This window comes from Poecilia mexicana, unplaced genomic scaffold (genome assembly GCF_051168715.1).
Source record: "Poecilia mexicana isolate PSO_F unplaced genomic scaffold, ASM5116871v1 scaffold_15, whole genome shotgun sequence".
Classification (NCBI taxonomy): domain Eukaryota; kingdom Metazoa; phylum Chordata; class Actinopteri; order Cyprinodontiformes; family Poeciliidae; genus Poecilia; species Poecilia mexicana.
Genome location: NW_028263384.1, coordinates 14257373 through 14270981, shown reverse-complemented (window position 1 = coordinate 14270981; position 13609 = coordinate 14257373). Strand labels below are relative to the sequence as shown.

General features: G+C 38.8%; 1 protein-coding gene across 2 annotated transcripts in view; it reads left to right on the top strand.

Moving 5' to 3' along the window:
* The window catches only part of LOC106914125 (SH3 and PX domain-containing protein 2A-like), a 61765-nt gene that overhangs the window by 5763 nt on the left and 42393 nt on the right, over window positions 1–13609 (top strand). For both annotated transcript variants that reach the window (XM_014980724.2, XM_014980723.2), the window contains exons 2-5: window positions 5452–5532; window positions 10992–11067; window positions 12155–12231; window positions 12834–12925. In XM_014980724.2, the coding sequence (XP_014836210.2) occupies window positions 5452–5532; window positions 10992–11067; window positions 12155–12231; window positions 12834–12925 (326 nt within the window). The remainder of the gene's footprint in view (window positions 1–5451; window positions 5533–10991; window positions 11068–12154; window positions 12232–12833; window positions 12926–13609) is intronic.

Genomic DNA, 13609 nt, shown 5'->3' with positions numbered 1-13609 from the left:
AGAAATTATTTTTGTGTTGTAGTTTTTTTAATCCATCAGTTTAGTAAATAACAAAAAAGAAGACAAAGGATGGATGGACCATTTTTAAAGCTCAGAGATGATTTTGTATGAAAAACCACAGGGGGTTTCAGTCGTTCTGTTCTCCTGGTGGTGATGTTGCCTGGGGGCTTCAACCTCTGGATGGGGTCTCCCATGGTAAATTGGCTTCAGGGAAGAGATTAGACAAAGGCTGATTCAAAAATTTAAGTTGGTTTTAGACTCTACAAAATGGTGTGTGTGTGTGTGTGGTGCACCTGGTGGTCAAGACTTAGCTTCTTGGGGCTCAATCAAGAAGCTGAAACTACAGAAAGCCACTACCAAGTGGTACTACCACCTGCAGGGTCTGACATTGAGGTCAAGTTTCAAATTTAGTTTTTTCCTGTAATAAGTGTCGTTTTCTAACTAAATATGTTGAGTGTTTATAAAGGTATGGAAACACTTTTAGTGTTCTGGCAAAAATTATACTGAAATAGTTTGTATTTCTGTCTGTTAAAGCTAAACAGTTACAGTCCACTGTTGTTATGTTACTGCTTAAAGTAGTTCAACCGAGAACTTATCCGTTGGGATTTGATAAATCAATGTGTCCGTCAGGTTCAATTGAAGTGATTAACCTGAGAGTTTAAATCAATCCCATCATCCATCTCCAGCTGAGAATTCCTCCCCAAGGCTGCTAAACATAGGGCAGAGACTTGCTCTCAGGGGGGATAAAGCCGGATGGAAGGTTTGACTGGGAAATCCCCTTGAGGAAGGAGGAGGACAAAGACAAAAACATCTCATCATATATGAGCTAAGCAATTGGAAATGCATGTCCGGTTTGACAGAGGAAAGAAGGAGCTCTTTGTTTTTGTCCCCACTGGTAAATTGTCACTTCCTTCCAGGAACATGTGGCACAGGAGATGCAAAATGGCAGTGGCGATGTACGTAGAAATCTTATTTACAAACGTTTAGGTTTAGTTCAGCAGAAAGAAACAACTCTTCCCTGTTTCAGCCACACTTTGCAGATAACTTTTGTTTTGATCCAAATTAATCAAACTTAGCACATTTGAGATTGTAAGGTTTTGTCTTGATGTAGTTTCAGTCATCCTCCCACTATTCGGCCTGGCTGCTTGTCTCTCAATAGAGTTCTAATAGAAAACTTGCTTTGGTCTCAGTCCTTGCGTGATAAAATGTTTACAGAACAAAAACCGCATTTCCAACTTGATGCACAGCAGCTTGAGACCACATGTAAAAGAGCTAACTTCTGAAACACTATGATTGTAAGTAGAATATTTCATTGATCCCATGTGCATTGCTAGGGGAGATAAAGCCGTGAGACAAAGGTTAAACAAATGTTTTTTATTGTCATGTTATGCTTTTTGTATTTAACATTAAGCCCCTCTGTTGGTCTAGTGATTTATCCAGTTAATATACAACCCAACTTTGATATTTTGCTAAGTTAATCATGTAATACTGGACATCTTATCAAGTTGAAACATCATTGAAAAATGTATTCATTTCAGGAATGTCATTGAAAAAGTAAAACATGCTCATTTTTATTACAGTTGACAATTATGGTTTGCTGCTAAAAACTCCTAAAAACTTTATAGAAAAAAAATGTCCAGGAATTCTTTTTTTCTAGGAAACAATTTTCCAATGTTCCTAGGAGAATTGTTCCTAGAAAAACAATTTTCAGCTTTTGAATTGAACTATTGGAATAAGTGTTCTGCTAAATGAGACTGGCTTTTAAAAGAACAAAGTTACCAAGTATGGAGACTTGGCAAACAGACAGATGTTATCAAGTTTCTGGAAGGTATGAGGAAATGTGGATGAAACAAAAGCTAATGCTTTTTGTCATTTGATATATTCTGTTTACTGACTGCATTTCTCGTTTTTCTGGTGTTTCTTCCTGCCACCCTTTGTAGTGTAATTTAAGAAACAACGACTACGCCAACTAGACGTTCAGTTCTCGGTTACCAGAGATTCCATGAAAACACATGAACCTGATAAACAACTTAATGTCTGTCACAGTTTAATGACTTTAAGCAGCTCAAGCAAATCTTGGAGAAGGAGATTAAACTTGATGAATAGTGATATTAGAATATTTGACTTACATGATCTTTCAAAGCAGAAATATCTTTGTAATGTGGTTTGATGATTTGATTCAGTTGGCAAAAAGTGTCTCCCCAAATTAAACTTCATTGCATCACAGACATCTGGCAATGTTTTTATATTCAGGACATTTATAAACAGGCACAATCCTTCTAAAATTGGTCAGGTTTTAAAAAGAGGCATTTCCTCTAGGTTCCTTTATTGACAGTTATGAAGATTAGCACAAAAATTTCATATTGACTATACAGTCTTCCATGAATGGGTCTTTTTGAACCCGTGTTTAAATCAATGTGTTTTTATGCTACTTTTGTCATTTTGATTCAAAATAATGTTTAGTATGATACTTTCTGCTGTGTTTTATTTCACACAAGAGTTATTTCATGTTTGAAATATTTTCATTTTTCACTTGTTTAAGCATTTTTAGAAGAAATTGTAAAACATTTTTAAAACGACAAAAGCAGCAATTTTACAACAAAATTGTAAAATTTCTGTTTGACATGTTGGAACAATGTCAGCGTCCATTATGTGTGTGTGGGCAGTGGGAAGGTGGGGGTGGGGGGTAGAACGAGCACGTTTCTTGAAACTAGCCAGCTAATCAAGCTAGCTAACATTACTGTCTGTATTCTATTGTGCTGTGTGTATCACGCATGTGAGTGTGTATGTCCATCCATCCATCCATCCATCCATCCATCCATCCATCCATCCATCCATCCATCCATCCATCCATCCATCCATCCATCCATCCATCCATCCATCCATCCATCCATCCATCCATCCATCCATCCATCCATCCATCCATCCATCCATCCATCTTCTTCCGTTATCCGGGGTCGGGTCATGGGGTCAGCAGCCTACGTAAGGAGGCCCAGACTTCCATCTCCCGAGCCAATTGTTCCAGCTCCTCTGTGGGAATCTCAAGGTGTTCCCAGGCCAGCCGAGAAACATCGTCAGCGTGTCCTGGGTCTTCCTTGGGGCCTCCTCCCGGTGGGAACTACCTGGAACACCTCACCAGGAAGGCGACCAGGAGGCATCCTAACCAGATGCCTGAGTCACCTCAGCTGGCTCCTCTCGATGTGAAGGAGCAGCGGCTCTACTCTGAGTCCCTCCTGGATATCTGAGCTTCTCTAAGGGAGACCCCAGACACCCTAAAAAACTTAAACTAATTTTGACTGCTTGTGTCCGTCACCTTGTTCTTTCAGACATGACACAAAGCTCATGATCATAGATGAGGGTAGGAGCTTAGATCGGTAAATCAGGAACTTTGCTTTTTGACTCAGCTCTCTCTTCAACTCGACAGACTGGTACAGCACCGGCATCATTGCAGACGCTGCACCAATCCACCTGTTGATCTCCTGCTCCACTTGGGGCAGGAGATCCTCTCTGACATGGAGAAGGCACTCTATTCTTTTTCAGCTCATTTATTTATGCATTCATTTATATAGCTATGAATTTTAATTTTATTTATTGAGATGATAAAAGAAAGAACCTTGAACACATTGATCAACAGGTTTTGTATGTCATTCAACACATTTTCTCCTTTGGTTTCCTCATCCAGGGTGTCAGATACACACAGACACACACACAAACACACGCACACACACGCATGCACGCACGTGCACGCACACACACACACACACACACACACACACACACACACACACACACACACACACACACACACACACACACACACCCCCCCCACACACACACACAAATAATACACATGCACAATAAAGTATAGGCAGTAATGTTAGCTAGGTTGGTTAGATAACTAGTATTAGCTAACTTCAAAGAAGGGTGAAGGTTGATTTGTGACAATAACACTGTCACAGCACTGATTATCGACACACACATTTGTGAGGTAAAAATAAAGATAATTATATTTAAAAGTTCTTGCTTTGTAAAATATTATTAATTAGGAGTGAGACTTAGGACTCAGTGTGTTTGGATCACAAAATATGTTTTCCTGACAATCACAGTTAAGAAACAAAGATTCCCATTAAATTCCATAGGAAATGGATGCGGGTCATTTTTAACCCACTCACGGAAGAATGGGGTAGTAACATAAAACATGCTATTTCTTAAAATGTGTAAAAGGTAAATAAAAAATTTGAATTGCATGATATCAGTAACATGTTTGTTGAGGAATACCTAGAATATGAAGTGATGAAAACCTTTCATTACAAAGATACTGCAAAAAGATGACCTCACCGGGTCAAAAAGGACCCACTTATGTATCAGAGGGTTAATAATCTGTATTAATAACCAATATTCATAAAGAGATTTAAAAAGTTTTTTTTTTAAATAAAACCTTTTTTTAATGCATAAAGCATATCACTATTACACAGAGTATTTTATATTTGGACATTCACATAATATACTATGAAGTAAAAGAATTCACAATTTGCCTTTTTTAGTTTCATAATAGTATCTTAATATTTCATCACAACTCCCCTAAACTACTCATCCATTACTACTGAAGCCTGGCCAGTTCACCATATTTAAATGTTTCAGATACTTTGAAACACTGAACCTCTCAACACTTTTGCTCAAGGGAAATTTGCCAAGATCCCTGACATGCAGCACAAACAAGAAGGACCACAAATCTCATTTACTCTGATCATGCCACTGAGGTATGCTCAGTGGCACACATCTTCCTGCTGCTTGGTACCTGTTTGCCAACTAACTGACAAGTGATACGTATCAAGTGGTGGATATAACCGGAAGAGTTTTTACATGTGGCGTAATTTTAAGATGTCATGATCTTAACTCGAATTTAGTATTTTTTTTATTTGTTTAATGCATTAGTTTCTAACATTATCTCCACATTCCCCACTTCCACAGCAGCATCCATGTTTGAGATGACTCTAGTAATATTTCTTCACTGTTTTACACTCTTTTACTAAGACTTTAATCAGTTAAGTAGCCACTAACTCCAACTTTACTTTCTGTTATCACACATCAGGTTCTTTTAGCATAAGCTACAGCATAAGCTGTAGTTGATTTTCTTAATCACTTATTTGTGGTCACAGTCACTGTTTTTAGAAGCTGTTGATACAATGGGAATGATCTTTAACAGTGGCCGTTATGAAGCCAACTATTAAGCTATATTGTAAAAAGTTCTAAATCACCCATTCTCAACTACACTGAGTTAATACTTGAAATCTGTTGTTTACTTGTTGATTCCCTTGTAGCTGTTTGAAGTGTGATTAAAAAAGAGAGATTTAATTTGTTTCTCTGAGAACCTTTGAAGTTAAGTCAGGAGGGATAACGTGGTGCCTTGTGTTCCTAACCAAGCTTTTTTGTCTACTCTGTCTTCTGTAGGTCTATCTTATCAAAGTGACTTACTCTGACTCCAGTTCCCATGTCATCTACCGAAGATATAGCAAGTTTTTTGACCTGCAGGTAAGTCACGCTTGCAAAAAAAAAAAAGTCTTTCACAGCTTTATTTCTCATTTGCATAGAATACTTCTCAAAGTTTGATATTTTCTGTCAGGGTTGCCTCATCTGGTGTCCTTAAGGCCCCTGCTTTCTGCTTAACTGATGTAGATGCTTTGCTTTTGTGACAGACTTATTTTAGGATGACTGCTTAGAACCAAGGAAAGACGGGAAATCCAGACAGCATATGCAGGAAAAAACACGACCTCTGTCAGAATGCATAACGCGGCAAAGTCTCCACAAAAAGTCAAGCAAAAGTCCTCCAGAGGATATATCTGAAATGCTTAACGCATGATACAGCTTGTTTGTTAGAAAGATGAAGCATTTAAACTTCAATGAGGCCTACATTGAAGTTTAAATGTAGGAAAGGTTTAAATCTAGAAAAACACATCGTTCCTGCATGTCTCTGGCTGATAACCCCTTCTTCCAGACTGAATGCCAGAGCGCCGTGACTCCGATGGGTTGCTTGCAGGAAACCTTTTGTTCTCCGGTCCCTTAGCAATAGTCTGGAAAATTCAGCTGCTTGGTGAGACTACAACAGAGGGTCCCTCCTGTCTGTGTAATCATTAGTCAAGTCTGTGGTTTCCTGGTGTAGGTGTGTGTTCGTCTGGCACTGTAAATCATTTGCTGAGGAGCAACAAATAAGTGGCTGTGATTACAAAATGACTGAGATAGTCAAAAAAACAAACATTTTCTGCAGAGAAAATGCAAACAAGACATCCAGCTGCTAGTAAACTAGAATCAATTGGAAGAACAGGATATTTCCATCTGACAAGACATCTAGTTGCTCATTAAACCTTTTTTGCAGTGTTGTTCAAAATGTATCAAAAAATCTTTTGCATGCGCAAAGGAAATGTTTTATGACCTGCGAGTTTGACGTAAGCGGGACTGCACTGGTCAGTTCGTCAAGCTTAACGGCTTTCCACATGGGGAGTGTGCATGCTGGCCTGGTTTCCTTTTGGACAGAGACCTTTTCGAAAAGCCCTTAGTCGTCATTATTTTTGGAAGAAATTGGAACAGGATCAGCTTTATTCTGTCTGCGTTGTGATTTGTCTGACCTGCATCCTACTAACAACTTAGGTTGTTTTTTTTTTTTTATGCAATGGAAGTATGTTTGTGTTTCATCTTTCAGACACAAGAAAGCGTTCTTAAGGAAAACAGGAAATATGTACATCAAAATGATTACAGCAAAATTATGGTTTCACATAAAAAGAAAGAACAGGAATAAGTTATAAAATGTTTAATTAAATCAAATATATGTCTACAAATTATTAAGAAATAAATTCTACTCTTGCTGTCAAAGCTATTGCATTTAAAGGGAAGACTGCAACAGTATTGTTGGCAATAAAGCAACCAGCAATTTCGGCACATCTCAGGTTTTCAGGGAGTTGGTTCCAGAGCTGAGGAGCATAGATAGTGAATATTAACTCTTCATCTTCAGTTCTGGTCCTAGAAAAACTGAGAAGACTTGTGTGTGATAAGCTTATGGGGTCTACACAGTTTAAACTTCAAGAGTGACTCTGGCATTCATGTAGGTCTTCCTGTGCCTATTAACCAGTGGGATGATTTTAAAACATTATATAGTCTGACGTAAAGACTTTTATGGTTTTAACAAGGGAGGTTTCTGACAGTAACATTGTGGATTAACCACAGCTGCCTGATGTATCTATTTCATTTAAATGTTTTCTTTTTGACGAAGTCTAGTCAAGAAACCATTACGAAAAATAAAAAAACAATGCGTTGACCTTTTTTTCTTTTTTGAAAGGAAATGTTTAAGTCTGGAATTGTTGATTTAATATTTGACTTTATGTGACTGGTCAAAGTTAGGCCCACAAGTAAAACAATGTTTGCGTCTCTGGGCCCAAAAATTGTCATCTGTATTAAGATGAAATGCACTGGTACATCATGTGAACTTGCTGTTTGCTGTTGCAAGTTCACATGATGTTGTCTTGAATCCCGCTCATGGTGGCAGCATGTGGCAGTTTCTCTGTTACATCGGGTCTGATTTATTCTTTTTGTAGACTTTTGTTCATCATTGTTTTGACTGAAACGTTGCGCATTTATTTATTTATTTATTTATTGTTTTACAATTGGGAGTACCTGATTAGCAAAAGCTCAGATAGTACCAAACTATGACTCCAAGTCCCAGGAGAGTTGGAAAGGAGGCTTCGTGAATGTGAAGCAGGACCAAAGAGCAGGGAGATACAAGGTTGAAGTTCAAATAGTCTCTTCATCAATCATAACGGCCGAGGATCACAAGCCCGATTGCAACATCATTCTGTCCGTCTTCTAACCGTACGACCAGACAGAGGTTTAAATTGGGGCAGCAAAAGCAAGTAATGTAGATTAGCAGTGCTTGCCAACAGCTGACAGTCTTGTCCATGTTACTGGATATTGAGCGGTTGGCTTATCATGACAATTATGAAACTGTGTCACACAGCAAAAGTCTTTAGCAAGCCTGACTGCTGCCGAAGATCCTTTCTGCCCACCGAAGACCATTCACCGTGACACTTTGAAGATATTTCCACATAACATTTAATTTCCCTTTGGGATAAGTAAAGGATATTTGAATTGACTTGACTCCAGCAGAGGTAAAGCTGCTTAACATATGAGTAGAATGATTTGTGCGACACGGTAGAGTTTTTCTTCCATTAAAACTTTTATTCTCTCGAAGCAAATCTGAGAGTTTTTGAAAAAAAAAAAAAAAAAATAAATAAATAAATAAATAAAACAAAAACTCTTTTACAACTGTCCTTTCTGAAGAAAACAACTATCAAGTAGGTGTCAAATAACAACCCAGAGATGGAATCGGATCGTTTTCCCACTGTAGCATTCCTCCTTACTCCCCCTGTCCCAGTTTCCTCTCAGAGCACTTCTTTGTCTGCTGAAGTTCTCAGTCTCTCTTTGTTTCAGCTGCTCTCGTTCTCACAGCTTAGTAAAACTGCTTAACATGTCAACAATTATTATTTCAGACAACCTGCTTTGCTTTCTCCTGTTTCTGGAATTTTGTGTAGTAATTATGTGCTGCCACTTTCAGGAGAACTCACCCCGTCTTTAAGGGAGCAGCCTAAGAGGCATCATAAGATAATTGCACCTGTTAAGCATAAACATTTTCATTGGGGAGACATTGCCAGTTAATACACACATATTTTATGACACACAGTGGACCATAAAAGTGTACCAACCTCTTTTGAAATGCCAGATTTTTTTTGTCATGGAAAAAAATGAGTCCTTAATTGTGACATATAACCTGAAGATTTTAATAAAAAAAAAAACAAGCAAATCTTTAAGAATTACTCTTGGAAAATGTTGCTCCATATCTCAATTTTGACTGCCTTCAGGAAATAAGATGGCATTTTAACAGGAAAACTGAAGACTTTTGAGAGCCACTGCCTGTGGTCGTGTATTCCCAAAATGAATAAAAAATAAAATGTAGGCAATGTTGTCATTCTAAATTGCTGACGTTAAATCATAAAAATCTGTGGGCTCAGGAGCCTGTCGAGGCAGGTCCTGGAGGATGATTTCATCCTCATTTCTGAACAGAAACACACCATGTGAACTTTCCTGACTTGCGCGGGTGTTCAGCTACGTTCCAGTGTGAAGCTGAGTGTGTAACTTTCCTGTTCAGAAAAAAAAAACAATGAAGTTGCCAATATACTGTTATAACATGAAGTTTGAACCCTTTCTTTCTGTATCATGCAGAAAGACAGGGTGGTTTTTTTAATGCATTTATCAGCTTTTGCCCTTCTTAGTTCTTAGAGCAAAAGGATTCAGTCTTGGTAGCTCGTCCGCATGTGTGGTTAACCAATGCTTTTCTTTATGCCCTGCCCTCTGCTTTACCCTAAACAAAGTGATGACTGTCATTTTTTACACAACCCAAAGCCTCCTAGCTGCATGGTTCAGAGGAGGAAATGCTGTGCCCTGCAAGTAATTTTGACATTTAGCAAAGGCAGTGGAGTTGACCAGGGAAACAAAGAACCGCAACATGGGAAACCAAACCACCCCTTTGAGGAAAAGTCTTACAAACAACTCCTACAGACCCAGACAGGCTGGGTCCAACTTTACCGGCCAACTGGATTCTGTTTGTCCACCTGGTTCTTTTTCGAATCAGTTTATAGTGAAACTAGTCTTAAGGTCTCCTCCTCCTTGGAGCTCAGTGTGATTCAGTATGACACCCACACTCTGTGCTGTTAGAGGGAGCACATCTGGAACAGGGCAAGGCAAAGACGTCTTAGCCAGGACTACATCTGGATTTCAGGTCTGCTGTTACTACAGATGGTCTCTCATGTGTATTTATGAAATTATTAAAGTTTGTTGCCAGAAAACTAGAAACACTTCTCTGCTGTTTCCTGCACTTAGCAGAACATGGGCATCCACCCCACAAAGCTTGCAGCATATACACATGGCATGGAGCATGGAGTATGGCAGTACAGTATTGTGAAAAAAAAATGATAAAAGGATTTTCCTCCTTGCATACTTCTCCTGGATTTCACTTTGAATAATTTTCCTGTCATATAATCCAAGTCTACAGTCCAAGGTCACAAACAGATGCCTGGACATTCTCCTTTTGGATTTCCTGGCAGAAATCAGAATTCATGGGTCCATGAATTACGGCAATCAAGGCCCTGAAGCAGCAAAAGCAGACCTACACCGTAACACCATCTTATTTAACTGTTGGTTATGATGGCCTGTTTTGGAAATTGTGCGTTAGTCTTATCTCAGGACGCACGTCCCAAAAAAGGCCCATCGAATATTTTCCCCAAAGTCCCGGGTATCATCAACATGTCATAAGGTTGGTTTTTGCCTTTTGAAAACTCCTGTAAAGTCACTACTGAGACGCCATCATCTGAAAGCTGAATTTTGCAGTGTGTTTGTCTGACATCCAAATTTGTTAGATAATCTGAAAAGTTTGACAGAAGTAAACACATAAAAATAAAATTTAAGAGACAATTGCTCTTCACAGCACTGCATGTGTTTATACATGACCTAAGGACATGCACAAGCTTCCAACTTTGTCCCTAATCTGGTATTAGCATTCAATCCCGTCTGAGAACAGAAACAACTGCACCAGTGTGTTTTGCTGATACTGTTTGTCAATTGCAATTTTATTATTATTTTTTTGTTGCTTGCTTCTTATGTGTAAGCTGTTTACACTTTATGTCTGTCTGTTGTATAAAAGCCCAGTTTTCTATCTTTAGTACTTTTTCCCTAGTCAACATGGGCGAATTAGCCTTACCATGTAAAAGTGAAGTGAAGATAGTTAATTCAGTAGCAAGCAGATGTAATACATTTTAATTCACACACAGAGACAACAAAGAGGCGTGGTGTTTACATTTTCTTTTTTTTTTAGCATCAAAGGCAGTTCGGCTGTTTTTATGAGAGTGTGGAACATTTTTGTAACCACTGACGTGACTGTACTCTTGCAGATGCGGATCCTTGACAAATTCCCGATAGAAGCAGGGCAGAAGGATCCCAAGAAGAGAATCATTCCTTTCTTACCAGGTAATAAATGTTTCACTCAAACCGTCTAAGGTTTGAGTGGAAATATACCATGACATCCTCAACAACCATATACACACACCCTGTTGAATTAATGGGAATTTTTGCTCACCTCACCGGAGCAACAAGCTCATCAAGTCAGTACCATTGATTCAGTGATTTCATGCACATGGAGTCAAGTGTAGTGTGCAAACTTTTAAGGAAACCGTTGTCTAGACAGTTTACTAAAGGTGACTAGTGATAAATTCAGTTGTAATTTGATGTTTTTTTTTTTAGCTCTATTATTTTATATTTTAAAAACATACTTTTTGAAAAGAGAGTAAAAAGTTTTCTGAGATCTTTGACAGCAGTCCAGGCGTCCTTCATCAAAGCTGAAGGGTGCGTGCTCATCTTAGTGCCTTTTTGTTTGCGTCATAAGCTTATAGGTTATAAATAGGGCATGAAAGTTATTAATAATAAACAATAAAGCTTTTTTTTAATTCTTCTTATACAACGTTGTGATTTTCAGATCATCTGGATCATTTGTTTTTATATACTGTAAACCAAAATCATCAACGTCAACACAAAGCATTCTTGAAAACTGTCACTATCAGTTAAACAAATCTATGTCATTTATCAAATTCTGACTATTTCCATTCAGAACGGCTGTTTGTTGGCCCTCCTGCGCTGTCCACAGCTGTGCCCACCACACTGCATTGTTTTATCAACTACCATGCTGTAGCCAGGCCAAATCAATTTGTGGCTGGCCATGTTGGTAGGAGGTTAGCAGAGAAGGATTTGTCTAATCTGATAAAGTTGTTGTGGGCCAGAGCGGAGGAGAGTCGTGAAGAGATCCTTTGTTAGATAAGTCTCGCCGCTCAGGCTTGGTCCGTGTTGTTTTGCTCACACTGGAGGAACAACATGGCCTGAGCTGTGTTTCTTGCAAAGGAACTGTTTGGTCAAATTTATCTTTTAGATTCTGCTGGAGGTCATCAGCCCCCGGATGAGTGTTAGAGCATAGCAATGAGGGGGGCTCTGTTTCCACTGATAAAATGTATACCTCGTTTTTTTTGTTTTCAAATCTCACAACTTTTGCTCTGTTTTTGTTCAGGTAAAGTCTTGTTCCGTCGCAGTCACATTAGAGATGTAGCTGTCAAAAGGCTGAAGCATCTGGATAACTACTGCAAAGTAAGAATCGCATAAAACATTTTATTTGTTTACGCTTGCCAACGCTTGCAACGTATCTTCAGTGCCGGCCTCAGCTTCTCTTTTTTGTTTTTATCTCCCACGCCACCAGCCTCAGCAGGAAAGCAGCTTCTCTATCTGCAGTGGTCGTATCCTGTCAGCAGTGTTAGTAGGACTCCTATGAAAGAAACATGGAAAACTGGGGCATGCACGGGGTTAGGAGGAATGAATCAGCAGTTGTGGAGAAAAGTACAATAATCAGCTCAGACCTGTTCCTCTTTTAGCTGTTCATCAAAAAGAATGCAGGGCAGGAGTGTTGCCAAAAGTGGCAGCTTTTACAACTTGGTGAAAGCTAATGTAAAATCGTCAAGTTGGCTAACAAGCTTTGACTGAATCTCGGTCAAACTGAGATGTTTGCGTCATTTGGTCTTTGCCTCCTGTCTTGAGCCAAAGCTGTCTTCTTTTCATCTCTGGTCTTTTCATCTACCTCAGTTAGCAGATACTAGCTTACTTCAGTTTTGGTTGAGCAGCTTCACCAGAAATGTCACAAGTCATGAATGCTTCCAATTAAATTAAATACACATGGATGCTATGTTTACCCACAGGCTTTGATGAAACTTTCTTCTTCCATTTCGGAAAGCGAGGAGGTCCTTAAGTTCTTTGAAACCCGACCAGAGGACCTCAACCCTCCCACAGAGTGAGTCACTGGAAATACAAAAAACAAAAAATAACAGCTTTTTTTTTTTTTTTACCATAACCTCCATCTCAAAAGTATTCACTCTTCTTTAACTTTTTCACCTTGTGTTTTTATCACAAACGCAAACTGTGACTGCATTTTCAATTGCATTTTACGTGACAGACCAACACAAAGTAAAGGACATGTGAGCTGGACAGGAAAATGATGCATGCTTTACAATTTTCTTTGAAGCGTAGTGTGGATATGTATTCAGCCTCTTTTTACTTGGACACATTGATGCCTAAATAAAATTCACAACATTCAACAACTTTAGAAGTCACCTTATTAGTAGAGTCCAGCTGTGGGAAATTTAATCTCAGGCCTATAAGTGTGGTCGATAATGTGTGGCGTAAGGTTGCCACGGTACTTAAACCTAAACACATCATCTCAACGGTGAAACCTGCTGGTGGCAGTGTCATGCTGTGGGGACATTATTCTGCATCAGGGACAATGAATCTGGTCAGGGCTTAACACAGCGCAATACTGCAAGGAAACCTTTTAGAGGCAGCAAACGTTTAGCAGAGGTTTATCTTCTTGTTGAGGACAATGATGGATAACACTTTTTTTTTCTAAGAACAATTGAAATCCTGTACCATTTCAGATTTACGTTCTAAAATTCATTGAAGTTTGAACAAGTGAATGCTT